Source organism: Spermophilus citellus, assembly GCF_964194105.1.
Source record: "Spermophilus citellus genome assembly, chromosome: 3".
Lineage (NCBI taxonomy): Eukaryota > Metazoa > Chordata > Mammalia > Rodentia > Sciuridae > Spermophilus > Spermophilus citellus.
The window spans coordinates 176,213,334-176,229,448 of NC_138184.1; the positions used below are offsets into that span (position 1 = coordinate 176,213,334).

The window sequence follows — 16,115 nt, forward strand, 5'->3', positions numbered from 1 at the left end:
TTCTGTTGGTGGTCACAGTTCCGCCTACCTTGCTGGCGCGGGGGGAGGGGGCAGCTCTGCCCCTCCGCAGGCCGCTGGGCCTGGTCTGCTGGTGGGTCGCAGGTCCGTCTACCTTGCAGGCGCGTGGGGCGGCTCTGCCACTCCCAGGTTGCTGGGCCTGACCTGCTGGTGGGTTGCAGGTCCGCCTACCTTGCAGGCGCGGGGGGAGGGCGCACACCTATTTGCATTTAGACAGTTACGCGAAATGGAGGACGTAATGCTTGGGATGAAAGTTGGGGGGAAGGGGAAGGTAGGTGCTCTTGAAAAGAAAGAAGGAGAGGGAGATAGATAGCATAGAGGAGAATGGAAAGAGCAGTAAAACTTGGAAGGGGAGAGAGAGAGGGAAAAGGGAGAGAAAAAAATAAAATGAAATAGGAAATAAAATTAGGTCTTAGAGATCCATTTTCTTCTCTTCCCGTAGGCAAAGCTGTGCCCTCCGGGCTGAGTTTTGCCCTCAATGTGTCAACAGCAATCCCTGTAAGGCGGTTCCTGGGAGTCTCTCAATCCTGTTGGTCCAGAGCCGTTTCACTTCTACGGCCCCTCCTCCCCTTCCTCCTGCCAGCCAGCCAGGTCCTGCTCACCGGAGGCAGTTCCCCAAGGATTTGGTTACACTTTCAGCCCCACCGAGTGCTCTATTTCCCTAACTACTGAGCACTCTCTCTGTCATTCATCTAAGCCCCAGTGCTGTGGAGCTGCGTTCTGGGAGTCAATTGTTTAATTTTTCCGGACCCCTTTGGTGGGCACACCTTCGGAATCTGGCAGATAAGACCATTGGTATCGCTGCTGGTGGTAATAGGAGTTGGGGGTCGAAGATCCCCTCTACTTCCCTCAGCCCCTACTGTCACAACCACTCTGCTGGCCGTAGGAGGAGTTGGGGGTCTGGAGTGTCCTCTGTTTCCCTCCGCCCCTACCGTCACACCCTCTCAGTTCGCGGTTGGGGGAGTTGGGGGTGGGGAGTCTTCTCTGCTTCCCTCTGCCCCTGCAGTCACGCCCACGTCACTGGCAGTAGGGGGAGTTGGGGGTTGAGAGTCCTTTGGCCCTTACGGTCACGCCCATGGAGAGATTTTGAAGTTTCCCGGTTGTTTGTATCTGATGTGGGTGGGAGTCACACACCTGCTAAAGTAGATTCCGCTGGGAAGGAATCTCTTTGGCCGAACTTTGGTGACTTCCCCTCTCTGCTATGGTGGGCCCCTGGCTCCTTGCCGGAGTGTCCGAAGGGAGGGGTGGAACTGGCTTGTCTCTGGTCTGACACAATCTCTGGTTTTAGTTCCCAGTTCGCTATTTCGTAAAGGGTTGGTTAGATTCCCTTCACGCTGTCTCGGGGGGGGGGGGGGAGCCGTTCGCCGGGTGGGCGGGGCTGTTAGTAGAGCCGGGAGGGCACGGGCTGTCTGCTGGGCCAGGCGGGGACACTTCTCGCTGCGCCGGGCCGCCGGGGGCTGCCTGTAGAGCCGGGCAGCTGCGGCCGCGTGGCTAAGATCCGGGCGGGCGGGGTGGCTGTTCGCAGAGCGAGAGCAGGGCCTCCCCGGGACGGTGGGATGGCGGGTGCCATCTGCAGGTTCGGGCGGGCTGCGCTGCTCTGGGCCATCGGCCGCTTGCAGAACCGGCTAGTGGCTGCGGGACTGGACCTCTGTGCCCGCGTGGCCGGCCAAGATCCACTTGTCTGGGACAAACTGACACTTCTAATAAACCTACCAACTCCCGGCAGGTCCTCTCTTAATGGAATTTTGCTAGAAGTTCCTCAGTAGGTAGACTGCAGCTGTTCCAATGGGTCTTTCTGATCCCGTTAATGTGGAGACATTGGAATCGCTGCTTCCTCGCCGGCGGCCATGTTGGATTCCCCAGACAGGGTCTCCTTAAGTTGATGAGGCTGGCTTTGAACTTGAGATCCTCTTGTCTCAGTAGCCTCAATAACTGTGATTATATCTGTGCACCACAGTGCCTAGTGAACTTGTTTTTAAAAGTGTTACCAAATGCTTTGAATCTCATACCAACATTTCCTTTTAGTAAACTTCCTAATTATTTGAATAGGAATATATTCATTATTAAAAATTATATTAAATTATATTAAAAATGGGCATGTACCATGATGTTATGCTCTACACTTTAAAGTAGGTTTTCTCAATCTTGGCATTACCGACATTTTGGGAAAGATAATTCTTTGTTGTTGGGGTGAATGTCCTTTGCATTACACAGTATTTAGCATCATCCTTGGTCGCCACTGATAGATGCCAGTAGCACTCCAACCCTAGTTATGACAACCCTAAAGATCTCCCAGATATATCAATGTAACCCTGGTGAAGAACTAGGATAATATCTACCATAAGTACAGTAAATACCTGTAAAACTCTTGCATCTGTATATACAATTGTCATAAGCAGAACTCTATCTGCAGATAACAAAAGGATCTATTTTTAAATTCTAGAAAATACAAACACCTGTATCCTCTGTTTTTAGGATAATCATCCACCATATTACTTTAAATATATTTACATATATATAATTCTGATTATTTTAAGAACACAGCATTCTCCTACTCAGCCAAACAATTCTAAAATCACTTTGCTATATAAAGTCAAATATTAAATTAAATTCATTTACCTTTAAGGCTGACATTATAGTTTGCTCAGCTACATCGGGGAATGAGTTCTGACTGGAAACCACCTAGAATGAGGTTTTTTGATCCAGTTACAGTTTTGCTTATGTCATTTATTTTTGCAAATACTAATTTTGATCATAACAAAACAAAGCTGTTTCCACAAGCTACATTAAAATATCATCACTACTTCATAGTACTACCTCACACATGATTTTAAAACTCAATTGAAAAATGTTTTGACATACATAAAGCAAAGACATACTTCAAATAATAGAAATATTAAGAATATCATCAGCTAGTTTCCTTTGTTTGCCTTAAAAAGGTTTCATTATAAAGTTTTAACTTGAAAAGGTCAGAATAAAGCCATATTTACTTATCTCTTTTAAAATATTCACTTTCCTTTAGGCTGACTCTTGATCAAGTCTTTAAAACATAAATATAAAATATTTCGTTTTTACAAATCAACACAAAATATCAATAAATACATTTAAATTAGGCTAAACAGAATAATCATTCATTTATTTGTGGTGTTTTAGAGAAATGAGTAAGGAAACAGAATTATACATCATTGAATGTTTTTGATAATTTTACTTTTCTGAGATTTACCTGTTAACGTTTTTAAATTATTTTGTTTAGTATGTTGAAATTCATATTCTTAGAAATGCTTAGCTGATTAGAGAATGTTAAATTTTTTAAACAAATGAATAATGTCACATGGCTATTCTAAAATATAATCTAGCATATTAAAGCTCAATTTAAGAATTTAAGATTTTTCTTTCTTTTTTTTTTTTTTTTCTTTTCAGTACTGGGAGTTGAATCCAGGGCCACACTGAATCATATCTCCAGGTCTTTTAAAATTTCTTTTGAGACAAGAGCCTCACCAAGTTTCCAGGCTGACCTTCAACTTGTGATTCTCCTGCCTCAGCTTCTCAAGTAGTTGGCATTACAGGCAAGTGTCACCATGTCTAGTAGCAGTTCAAATTTTTAAGAACACCTAACCTTTAGCTTTCTTCAAGTCTTCTAAATATTTATCATTCTATTTACAAAGTATTTTGAAATGGTCTACAGAGAATAATTAAACTCAAGCTACTGGAAAATCATGGTTGATGTAAAAAACACTGTTTTTCTAGTAACAAAGAATATAGTTCACTTTAATCATAATAGAGTTGGCTCTCCATACCCTTGGGTTCCACATTCATGAAATCAATAAATCATGGATCAAAAATATTAGGGAAAAAATTCTGCATCTGTTTTGAACATGCACAGGCTTTTTATTGACACTATTCCCTAAACTATACCATACAGCTATTTCCGTAGCACTTACACTGTATTAGGCATTATGAATAATCTAGAACTCATTAACATACATAGGAAGATGTACATAGGTTATATGCAAATACTACACCATTTTATATATGGACTTGAACATCTATGTATTTTGGTATCCATGTAAGGTAGGATGGGAATTCCTGACCCAATCCTCAATGGATATTGAGGAAGGACTGTACATGGAGGCAAACAAGGTAAAATTTAGCTGACTATTTTAAATGCTTTAGTAGAAAAATAACAGAAATTATATCTACTTGCAAGTAGTCAACTGTGATAATATTTAAAAATTTGCTATTTTTAATACAGATCTTTCCTGGCTTTTTGAGCCATATCAGAACTTTCTGACATGTTGGAGGGCTTGAGAGTTTTTATTCTGTTATTAGTTTTGCTATGTACTTATTACCACCTGTATCAAATTATGGTTTTCAATAAAGTATGAAACGCATATGATTTGCCCTTAAATAATTTGTTCAATAAATTTTATTAACTTGAGGGACTGAATTTCATGTGTTTTAAACTCACTATTAGAGATAAAATGTATGTAAATAATATAGGTCATAATCAAAGTGTTTAAAAGGAGTTAATGTCTCATTTTATTTTATAATCATGACATTTTCATTGTATTCTTTTCCAAAAAAATAAAATAATATTTTGTAAGTTGTATACATTTAGACAAGAACAGAAGAACCTGAAATTAAGTCAAAATAATCAATTAAAACAAAAAAAGAAAGGTTACCTTTGTTACAGATTGGTGCAACTTATACAGTGAATTCACCACTGCCACATTTCTTTTCTGACCTTCAGTAAGAGGCCCAATCACTTGACTTGCATCTCCTTGAGTAGAGAGCTGTAAGAATTCAACACAAAAAGATATCAAAATTACAGTGTGTATTTTTTCTTTAACCAGGGAGAAATTCATATCCCCTTGACAAAGAGAATGCCAACCAGCAAAGAGAATGTCAACTGGAAATATTCAGGTCAAGTTAAAACTTTGGACTTAGGCACAAGAAATCTCTATAAAGATAATACCATGGACATGAAAGCACAATTAGTTTTGTGCAGAAAGAATACCTATTATAACACTTCCTGGCTGATGGGCCTCTGAGGCAGGTGTGACCCAAATTCCCAGTCTGTGGTGTCATGTTGATACATTAGCAAAGTAACCCTAAGGAATACCTTCTGGCAACTGCCAATAGGTTTTTTTTTTTTCTTCCTATCTGAAAACTCAGAAATAAGCCATTAAAAAGGAAAACGAAAGGAGAAAAATAAACCTAAATCTTGAAATTTTTCCTAAACTCCAATGAAATGGTGGTAAGAAAAGATATTATGCTTACTTTTGTAGGATTTTTTTTCCCCAAAGGAAGTTGTCTAAGATACCATTAAATGGTTCATCTTTCTGACCTTTGATTTATTTCTAATGACATGAATTTGAGGGAATAGTGCATGAAATACTTTGAGTTAATCTGTATCTGCTGTAATTGGGGTTTAAAAATCCACATATTAATCATTCTCTCAGATTGATTGATTTTAATCCAATCCTCTATCATGATTATTACTTAAAGGTAAATTAAACTCAATCAGGACATAGAAATGACATAACTCACTCCAGAAATGTGGATGCAGATTTCAAACATATAAAAAATTGGCTTTTTAGGAGAACTGAAACTAAGATCATCTCCCGATTATTACAGAAAACCAAATAATAAATACTATTTCTTTCTTTCTACTTTCCTTTAAAAATATATGTAAATTTTCTTTTAAAAAATTTATTCTAATTTGTTATATATGACAGCAGAATGCATTTCAATTCATATTACATATATATAGATACATTTTCAAAATTAAATTCAATCTCTAGTTTTCCAAATGTAATAAAACAATTTTAAAATATTAAAATTGTGGTTTATAAAAAAGGAAACAATCCTTTGTTAAAGTTGCAACCCATGCTGGTGGTTATTAAGTCAACATAAAACTTTTTTTGATACCAGGTTAAATAACATTCCTCATGGACATAGTCACCAACTTGTAATCACATTATATTTTAAAGTAGTCAATTTGTGCGTTGGTGATGTGAAAAAAAAATAAAACATTTTCCTGTAGAAAGTATGATAAAGAATAAAAGAGGGCTGGGGTTGTAGCTTAGTGGAAGAGTGCTTGCCTAGCACATGAGAGGCATTGGGTTCACTCCTTGACATACATAATAAAAAAATAAGCAAATAAAATAAAAACAACAAAAACAAAAAAGAATAAGATACTCAGCAGAGTCTACAAATCTAATATAATCCATTAGTGGTAAACTAATACTAACAGAAGCTCTGAACTCCCCAAGAGAAGGCAAATAATGGGCTCTGTGCAAGGGTGAGGGTGAAGAAAGGTTCCTGAACAAGGTACTCTGGAAGACTAAAGTGGCAACAGTCAATGGCATCAGTTCTTACAGATGACTTTGGGGGTGGGGACCAGATAGGGAACATATATATGACTAGGTACTTAAAAGTCATGAGCTTAATGAGCACAGTGGTGCATGCCTATAGTTCTAGCTACTTGGGAAGCTGAGCCAGGATTGTGTGAGCCCAGGAATTGGAGGCCAGCCTGCTCAAAATAGTGAGACCCCCCAACTCAAGGAAAACAAAAGTTATAAACTTTAAAGTTCAACATCTGTTGGTTCTCTTGATATTCTCAAAACAATTTTGAAGAACAAACAAAGAAATGGAAAAAGGAAAGACATTTTCTTATTTTATTTTGATTTGTAATATATTTATAAAATAATTTTATTTGAATTTATATGTTCCACATTTAATGAGGAGACAGGCTTACTGCTAGAAAAGGGTAGTAATCATTTTATTAGTGAGAACTGAACATATTTTGGGGATTTATAAAACAAAAGCTGAATTCACATCCTTTAAGATGCTATAAACAGAATAGGTAATATCAAATGTTTGACCAGGATGCAGAAAAAATAAACCCTCATCCATTACTGGTGGCAATGTACAGAAATAGTCTAATAGTTCCCTCAGAGTAAATACAGAGTGACCATATGACCCAGCAATTAAACTCCTAGATATATAAACAAGAGAAATAAAAATATATGTTCACCCAAAAGCTTGCACACAAATGTTCATAGCATTGTTCATAATAACAAAAAATGGAAATAATCTAAATGTTATCTGACTGATAAAAAGCTAAATAAAATATAGACTATCCACATAACTAACATTACTTGGCAATAAAAAAGATGAAGTTCTGATGCACACTACAACATGGATGAATCTTGAAAACATTACTCTAGGAGAAAGACACCAGTAATAAAAGTCCATGTATCAAATGACTGAATTTATATGAAATATCCCCAATAGCCAAATCTGTAAATACAAACAGATTTGTTGTTGGAGTGAAAGTAGGAGGGGCAAGTGGATACCAGGTTTCTTGCAGGATGATGAAATGCTATGAAAGTGAATGGGAACACACTAAAAACCATTCAACTGTATACCTGAATGGGTGAGTTAAATGACATGTTAGTTATATCTTAATAAATCTGGTTTTAATTTGAAAAAAATACAAAGAAAGAATAATTCCAGACTTTCAGGTTATCTGACTGGTGCCATAAGAGCCTTGCAAAAACTAATGATGGCTAAGTTCCACAGACCCACAAAGTTATATGAATAAAATAATATAGCTATGGGAACCAATAGTGATAACATAAAAGAATTAAAAATGAAACATAACTGTGTCAAAAATAAGGTACAAAATAACCAAATTGATGCAAAAATACAAGTTTTTGAAAGAATGAAAATGTATATAATCTGCAGAGGATATAATTGTCCAACATCTTAGCTAACATGATCACCCTGTGTCTCTCTCAACATCACTCCTATCAAAACTTTTTCTTGGGAGATAACCTCAAGCTTATAGGAAGTTAAAAAATAAAAAAAGAATGCAAGGAACACTATGTACTCTTTATCCAGATTTACCTATTTTGTTAACATTTTATGTGTTTGCTTTATTATTTTTCCCTCCCTCTCCCACTCATGCATATGCGTAATTTGTTTTCTGAATATTCATACATTACAGCCCTGTACCCCTAAATATTTCAGAGTATGTCTTTCCCAAGAAGAGAGACATTTTTGTATGCTTGTAATCCCAGTAATTTAGAAAGCTGAGGTAAGAGGATCACAAATTCGAGTCGAACTTCAATGACTTAGTGAGACCCTGTCCCAAACTAAAAAATAAAAAAGGTAAAGTGAACTTGTGTTCAATCCGTAGTACAAAAAAGAAAACAGGGTATTTTTTTTTTTTACAATAACAGTTCTGTTATCAACCTCATAAATTTACACTAATATAGTACTTTCATCTGGAATCTGCTAAGTCTTGAAGGAGTGCTGGTTCCTTTTAGTCACTAAGTATGGTCATTGTTACTAACTCCAATAATAATTCTTAATTAATTTAATATTCAAAGAGATAGACTTTCATTTGTTTTTCTTTTTATCCTCCTTCATTGATCTTATTTTCCACTCAAATTCATTTACCTGATCACATCCCACATCTTACCATTAGAATGACTGAATCAGAATTTCAAGCACCCTACTCCTATTTTTTCATTTGTTCTCCCTCCAATGATACCTTGGCCTCTTGAGACCTCCCAACTCTACTGACTTTTCAATCTCACAGCTGTCCCAAACCCTCATTTCTTTACTTCCCTACTTTCTGGCTTAGATTTCATGATTCATCATAATGAATTTCAGTAAAGATGTCTTGTGACGGGATGGAATCCCGTGCACCTGTGAAGTGACTGGCTTTAAACTGGGGCCTGTAGAGTCTTTATTAGAGATAGTCGGGTAAGGGAGTTCAGTATATAAACATTATACTCGCTTAGCAAAACTCCAGTCCTAGTTAAGGCCACACTTGATGTGAGAAGCTGAACGTTTCACTGGTCCCATTTTTTTTAAAGCATTTTAAAAATTTATTCTAATTTGTTATATAAGACAGCAGAATGCATTACAATTCATATTACACATATAGAGCATAATTTTTAATATCTCTGTTTATACACAAAGTAGAGTCATACCATTTGTGTCTTCATACATGCACTTAGGGTAATGATACCTATCTCATTCCACCTGGGTCTTTCCTACCCCCATAACCCTTCTTACCCTCCCACCCCTTTTCCCTATCTAGAGTTCATCTAATCTTCCCATGCTCCCTCTCCCTATCCCACTATGAATCAGCATCGTTTTATCAAAGAAAACATTTGGCATTTGGTTTTTTGGGATTGGATAACTTCACTTAGCATTATATTCTCCAACTCCATCCATTTATCTGCAAATGCCATGATTTTAGTCTCTTTTAATGTTGAATAAACCCACATAATTATGGTTATCTTATGTTAGACAAAAGCGCTAAAAACATACATTGGAGAAAAATAGCCTCTTCAACAAATGGTGCTGAGAAAAATGGAAATTCATATGCAACAAAATGAAATTAAACCCTTATCCCTCACCATGCACAAAACTCAACTCAAAGTGGATCAAGGACCTAAGAATTAAACCAGAGACACTGCGCCTAAAAGAAGAAAAAGTAGGCCCAAATCTCCATCATGTTGGATTAGGCCTTGACTTCCTTAATAAGACTCCTATAGCACAAGAATTAAAATCAGGAATCAACAAGTGGGATGGATTCAAACTGAAAAGCTTCTTCTCAGCAAAAGAAACAATCAGTAGGGTGAATAAAGAGCCTACATCTTAGGAGTAAATTTTTACCCACATCTTAGGAGCAAATTTTTAGTTTCCATGACTATGAAACTAAGATGGGTCCTTGGAGATTCCTGTCAATCCAGTGATATATCCCAGTCACTGTCTCCTTTTCTCTCCCCTTTTCTGTAATCTCCAAAACCTCACTCCTTCTTACTCTCAGCTGATGACTTGGCTGTCTACTTTTCTGAAAAAGTAGGAGCAATTGGAAACTTTCTTTATCATAGTATCACTTACATTTTTATCTTTAAAATGTGTCTTATTATAAATGAACTGTCCATTTATAGTCAATAATTTTACATTATACCAGACGCATCCCTCAAAACAATTATTGCTCCTAAAATTATGTCCTCCCTCTACTGGATCATCATTTTCTCTTTTCCCAATAAAAAATCCCATCAGCATTTAGCAGTTGTTCTTTCTAGAAAAACTCAAAAGTTGTTTCCATTCCCTTTCCTCCCATCATCTCTTAAAATTATTCCATTCAGGCTACTGTCTTCACTTTCCAAAGCAGCTCCTGTCAAAATCAAAAGACTTTCACAATGAAAAAGTTGGTGTTCTTCCATATATACCTATCAGCAGCCTGACACAACTGATCAGTTTCTCTTCTTCAAACATTTTTCAGTTGGCTAACCGATTATCAAACTTACAGTTCTTCCTACCCACTGGGCCATTCCTTACATGTTTACTTCTCTTTACTGGTTCCTCCTCATTGACCCTATCTGTTTTCTTTTCTATCTAAATCTTCTCCCAAAATGATTGCTTTAAATACACAAAATTGAGCACTGCTGACATTCTAGACTTGATAATTATTTGTTGTGAAGGGATGTTAAGCATTGTAGGATATGTAGCAAATCCTTGGCATTTAGCCACTAGATCCCAGTAGCACCTACACACACACACCGGTGACAATCAAGAATGTTTACAGAAACTGGAGAATATCCTTGGGGAGAAGGGGAAATGGACAGAAAAACACCCCTGCTGGAGAACCAATGGAATATACTGAAGATTTAGTATTCACTTCTCCTGTGAATCCCAGATGCACACATCTCAGTGCTTACTGAAACCCTTTACTGATACTTCACAGTTGCCCAAAGCCCAGCTCTTGATTCCTAACTTCCTTCATCCTCCAGATTCATCCAACACAGTTTTATCTATTTCAGTAAATGGCATCTGCTACTCTCAGCATCTTGGGCCAATGATAGTGTATTCATCCTTGACTTTTTTTCCTTACATGCCATATGTAATTTATCAGCAAATCCCACATTTCAGACCCTAGGCTTTTATTATTAAAGCCTACAGCTATTTTGGTAATTTTGTACTTAAGAGTTACTATTTAAAATGAGGGTTAGAGTCAGACAATAATCCCATATGAATTTACATCAAGTGCAATATTTACTCCATTTGAGTTTAAATAGTTCAGTTTTCTGATAGTAGGTATACAAATTTATACTGTTTCACATAGGCAACCTTTTGTTTTGGCTTTAATTCATCCTGGCATTACTTTTAATGATACATATTCTATCAATAACTATATTCTATGCCCTATCCAGTTTTGTAATCTGCAAGTGTTTTAAACAAAGCATTTACCTTTCTATCAAGTTCACTGATAAAATTAGTGCATAAGACAAAGCTGAAGACACACTTCTTTTCATTTCATGATGAAAATCAACCATTCATCCGTCCTTTTACACAGTGAGTAAATCACTTGGCAAAGCCACTTAACTATACTAGTCTTGTTTGCAGATTTCCCTCCTGTCCACAAGCTAATATGAAATATTCAATTATTTTGCTGAAATCTAGATATACCATCTCTACAACACTCCCATTCTATACCATTCTAGGAACCCCATCAAAAAGGAAACAAAGTTAATACAGCATGTTCTATTATTTCAAAAAAAGTTAAAGTCCTAGTGCTTTGTAAACAGGATGGAAAGAATACTGAAAATATAAAATAACCTTGGCTTGAGGTGGGGCTGCATTCAGAGTCAATACAGGAAAAACAATAACAATAACAACAAAACTTTTAAAGCATTCCAGAGGCAAAGTTTCACAGACAATCTGGTTGTCATTGTTTTCCTTCTTGAAAAGTAAAAATTTTTTCTCATGTGGTTTTATTTATTTATTTTGGTAACAAGGATTGATCCCAGGGGCACTCAACCACTGAGCCCCATTTCTAGACCTTTTTTAATTTTTTATTTTGAGACAGGGTATTTTAAATTGATTAGGACCTCACAAATTGCTGAGGCTGGCTTTGAACTTGCAATCCTCCTGCCTTAGCCTCCCCAGCTGCTGGAATTACAGGCATGTACCACTGCATCTAGCTCTCATGTGTTTTTATAAACAATAAAATATATAATTTATTTTTCTAATATTTTTATTGTGAACACACTCAAATAAATAAAGGTTTAAAAAAGTACAAAATGAACATTCATTGAAAATCCAGATTTCACAATTAATCTTTTATAAAACTTACTTTATAAGTTTTATTTTTATTTATTTCTAGGGTACAGAGGTTTTTGAACACAGGGAAATTCTACCACCAAACTATACTCCCTTCTATTTTTAATTTTGAAACAAGATCTTGGTAAATTGCCCAGGTTGGCCTAACTTGTAATCCTCTTGTTTCAGCCCCCGGTTACTGGGATTATAGGCATGTACCACCACACTTGGCTCTGTTTTATATTTTTCATTCATCTCAAAATAACTTGCAAATACCACCATAAATGTTCCCCTTGACTTCACCCCACTGTTAGTTTGGTGATTCTATAACTTCATATCAAGTTCTTGTTAATGTGCATGTAAAACTTCTTTCACTCAGCATAATGTTTCTGGTATTTATACATTTTCTCTCTTTTATGCTATTGGTATTCCACTGGATGGAGTTTTCCTATTGTCCTACAATAAAAGGAATACCATACTCAGAAGTTTAAAGAGACTTGTTTCTGTTGCTTGCTAGCCAAGTGTATTGTACCTTCAATTTATTTAACTATAACATGGAACTGATGATAAAGTTTAAATAAGAGTATACTGTGCAAAGTACAAAATGCCTTAGCAATATAATGTATTATAATTTTTATCTGCAGGACAATTTTGTGTTTATACCATAGGTATAAACTAGGAGTGGGGATCAGAATCAAATGAGGGTGAAGTTGTCCCTGAAGTTACAGTGGGTTTTGCTCCATTTGAGCTGTGGTAACAAAGCATCTTGCACAGAATAAGCACTTTCACTATTTTAGAATCTTCCACTCATCTTCAGTAATTTTAACTTTTATTGTCTCCAGCCATTTCCTGCATTTGAATTCCTTAAAATTCACTTTTTCCCAGTTCACAGACATGTTTTGCAAAGTGTTGTACAGTAGCAAATATTCTTTATATATCTGCTGAATGCATGGAGGACCAGAGTAACAGTTGCTTTTTCAAAGTTAAATTTATTTGAGATGAATGAAATTACACCAAAGTGCATACAGCTTTGGCTATAAAGCACTGGGAAATGGGAGACTGGAAAAGTGGGAGATTCCATATTCTAAAACAGGATAAATGTATGTATGATTAAATCACATTATATAATTCCAATACAGCCTGGAAGGATGTCAGAAATCAGAAGAATTGTATTTGAGTTTTAAAGTGCACGCGTGTGCGTGCACGTGCTCGCTCGCTCTCTCTCTCACACACACACACACAGAATGAGAGGGAATCCAAAAGCTAAACAAATCCATTAATAACAATTAAAATGGTTCCTACATACAAATAAAAATATATTATTCCCTTTTAAATTTATGTATCTGAATAAAATATTTTCTAGAAATTCAAATTCTGTACAACTGCTCACTAGGAATAGCAGATAAATCTGATGTTTGAGAAACAAGTGATGAGCCTGAATTCCTGAAACAATGAAAAGCCACATAGTTAATATGAATAATGTTTTTATATAATTGTTATTTTGCAGACTAATGACCACTATCTCTCTCTAATCATCAACCTTGAAGTCTCAAGGTACAAGAAAACTGATAATACATGGAATGAGTTGGATGATAGCTCTAAGTTTCTATACAAAAAAAATCTCCTGAAAACTACTTCTGGGATGTTATAAAGCTGACTCATAAAAATGTCTAAGAACAAAAACAAGAAAACACATCATAGATCAGTTTTGAATTACAAAAGTGTAACCTACTTTCCAGATATTATGGAAATACTTCTGGTGGTCTATATATCTTTTATTTCCATTACTGTTAAGGGAATGGCAAGACTACAGGATAACTCCTTTTCACATGAATTTATTCATAATCCTGATTATTTCCCTGCAAGTACACATAAAATACTCAAGAAAAAAAATCTATTAGAATTTCATAGATTTAGAGAAGCAGAACAATGTGAAATGTATACAAATCTACAATGCTTTTCTGAATAAAAATAAGTAAACATTTTTATACTCAAATCAGATATTACGAAAAATTTTAAATAAAGTTCTGATGAATTTTTATGCTTATTTTTCCAAAAGTAGCGAACATGTTTTTATAACTGCCAAATTAAATTTTAATTTGAAACTTCTATTAAGATGAATTCTTTTGATCTAATATATGCTTTTTATCCAATTTTGGGATTGACAGCAAAAAAAATGTACACAGAGAAAGGCTATTATTGTTGCTGTTATTCTTTTTTAAAAACTATTTTTTTAGTTATACATGGACGCAGTATCTTTATTTTGTTTATTTACTTTTATGTGGTGCTGAGGATTGAACCCAGTGCCTCCCACATGGGAAGCAAGCACTCTACCGCTGAGCCACACCCCTGCCACTATGTTGCTGTTATACTTTTAATGAAAAGCAGAAAGAGAAAATGCATGACTCCTAAATTATCACTCCCCCCTCTCAAAGATGCAGAAAACATCAAAAATCAACTGTGCCATGGTATCTTAACACAGCACTTCAAAATGTGACTAAAGATCTCTTAGATTTGACCCAGAAGATGACTTCTATTGGTAAGGTGAAATTGCAATAAATCACCAAGTTAATCTTAGAGGAGGAGACAGAACCTTTATTCACTAGCCAGTGGTCCAGATCCACCAGCTGGTAGGCCAAGGGGCAAGGCAAGTCTACACCCTTTAACCCCCTTGTGGGGTTTGAGTACACCTTTTATAGTCCAAACCATATTAATCAGAAGTGGTTGTCGCTATGATTCAAAAACAATGTCATGAGATCTAAAATCATAAGCGGAAAGAGGAATCAGCCAAAACGTCCCTAGTTGAGCACAAGTTAAAGAATAGTGGGCTGGGGTTGTGGCTCAGTGATAGCAGTGCTCACCTAGCATGTGTGAGGCCCTGGGTTTGATCCTCAACACCACATGTAAATAAATAAAATAAAGGTTATTGTGTCCACCTATAACTTAAAAATAAAAAAAGAATGGTTACTAACATCTAGACAATCAATCTCTGAAAGGGTACACTGTCCAAGAAAAATGGGGACCAGAGGGAGAACACTTTTACATTGTATAAAAATTGCCATTTTGTGTTGCCAAACATGCTATGCTAAGCAACTATTGAGGAGTACAGAGGCTTTCCCATGGGAGAAGCATTTCTTACATAACCTGGGCTAAATAAAGTCTGTTTGGTCATTGCCCATATAGCTTGGCCCATTAACACTATTAGTAATCCCTGATCTACAGCATCTCATTAAAATACCTTCTCACTACTGGGTTCGTTCCTAGCACCACATAAAAATAAACAAATAAGGTGTTGTGTCCATCTACAACTAAAAAAATATTTTTTTAAAAAAATCCCTTTTCACCCCTACTATACAATTGAAGATACCTAGGCTTGATACTCCTTATTTTTATATTAGCCTTAGTTTTATTCTCCTCAGACCTATTAGAAGACTCAGACAACTATATGCCTATAAATCCCGTAAGCACAATGCAACACATTAAACCAGAATAATATTTCCTATTTGCCTATGCAATTTTATAATCTATTCCTACTAGGTGGATTACTAGCCCTAGTGTTGTCAATTCTTATTCTAGCTTTACTTCCCCTACATTAAACTTTTAGACATATAGCATATGTCCAAAGTACTGATATGAGGTAAATCTGGGATTACTCATAGATTCCAAATCCAAGAGATCTTTAGTCACTTCCCAGATTGTTGTGGTGAGAAGGCATAGCAGGCCACAACTCATAGTTCTCTTCAACATGCATGGGAATGATAACATGAGAGCCATGTATTACTCTTTCTGCTTTTCTTTAAAAGAACAACAATAATAATACATCACATTTTTGTGTGTACATTGTATATGTGTGTATCCCAAATTTGGTAGAAGGCAGGCATAGTCTATGGTTATTCTAGATCAGGAAATCTTAAGGGGAATAAATTCCAAGCACTTCAAAACTGCTGTTTCTTTATATATTCCTC

The 16,115-nt window shown here is 36.3% G+C and overlaps 1 protein-coding gene across 1 annotated transcript in view; it reads right to left on the reverse strand.

The window, feature by feature from the left end:
- Positions 1-16,115, reverse strand: part of COG5 (component of oligomeric golgi complex 5) — a 336,390-nt gene that overhangs the window by 60,741 nt on the left and 259,534 nt on the right. The window contains exons 15-16 of the mRNA XM_081282899.1: positions 4,701-4,811; positions 2,638-2,700 (exon numbers count right to left, since the gene is read on the reverse strand). Coding sequence (XP_081139025.1) covers positions 2,638-2,700; positions 4,701-4,811 — 174 coding nt within the window. The remainder of the gene's footprint in view (positions 1-2,637; positions 2,701-4,700; positions 4,812-16,115) is intronic.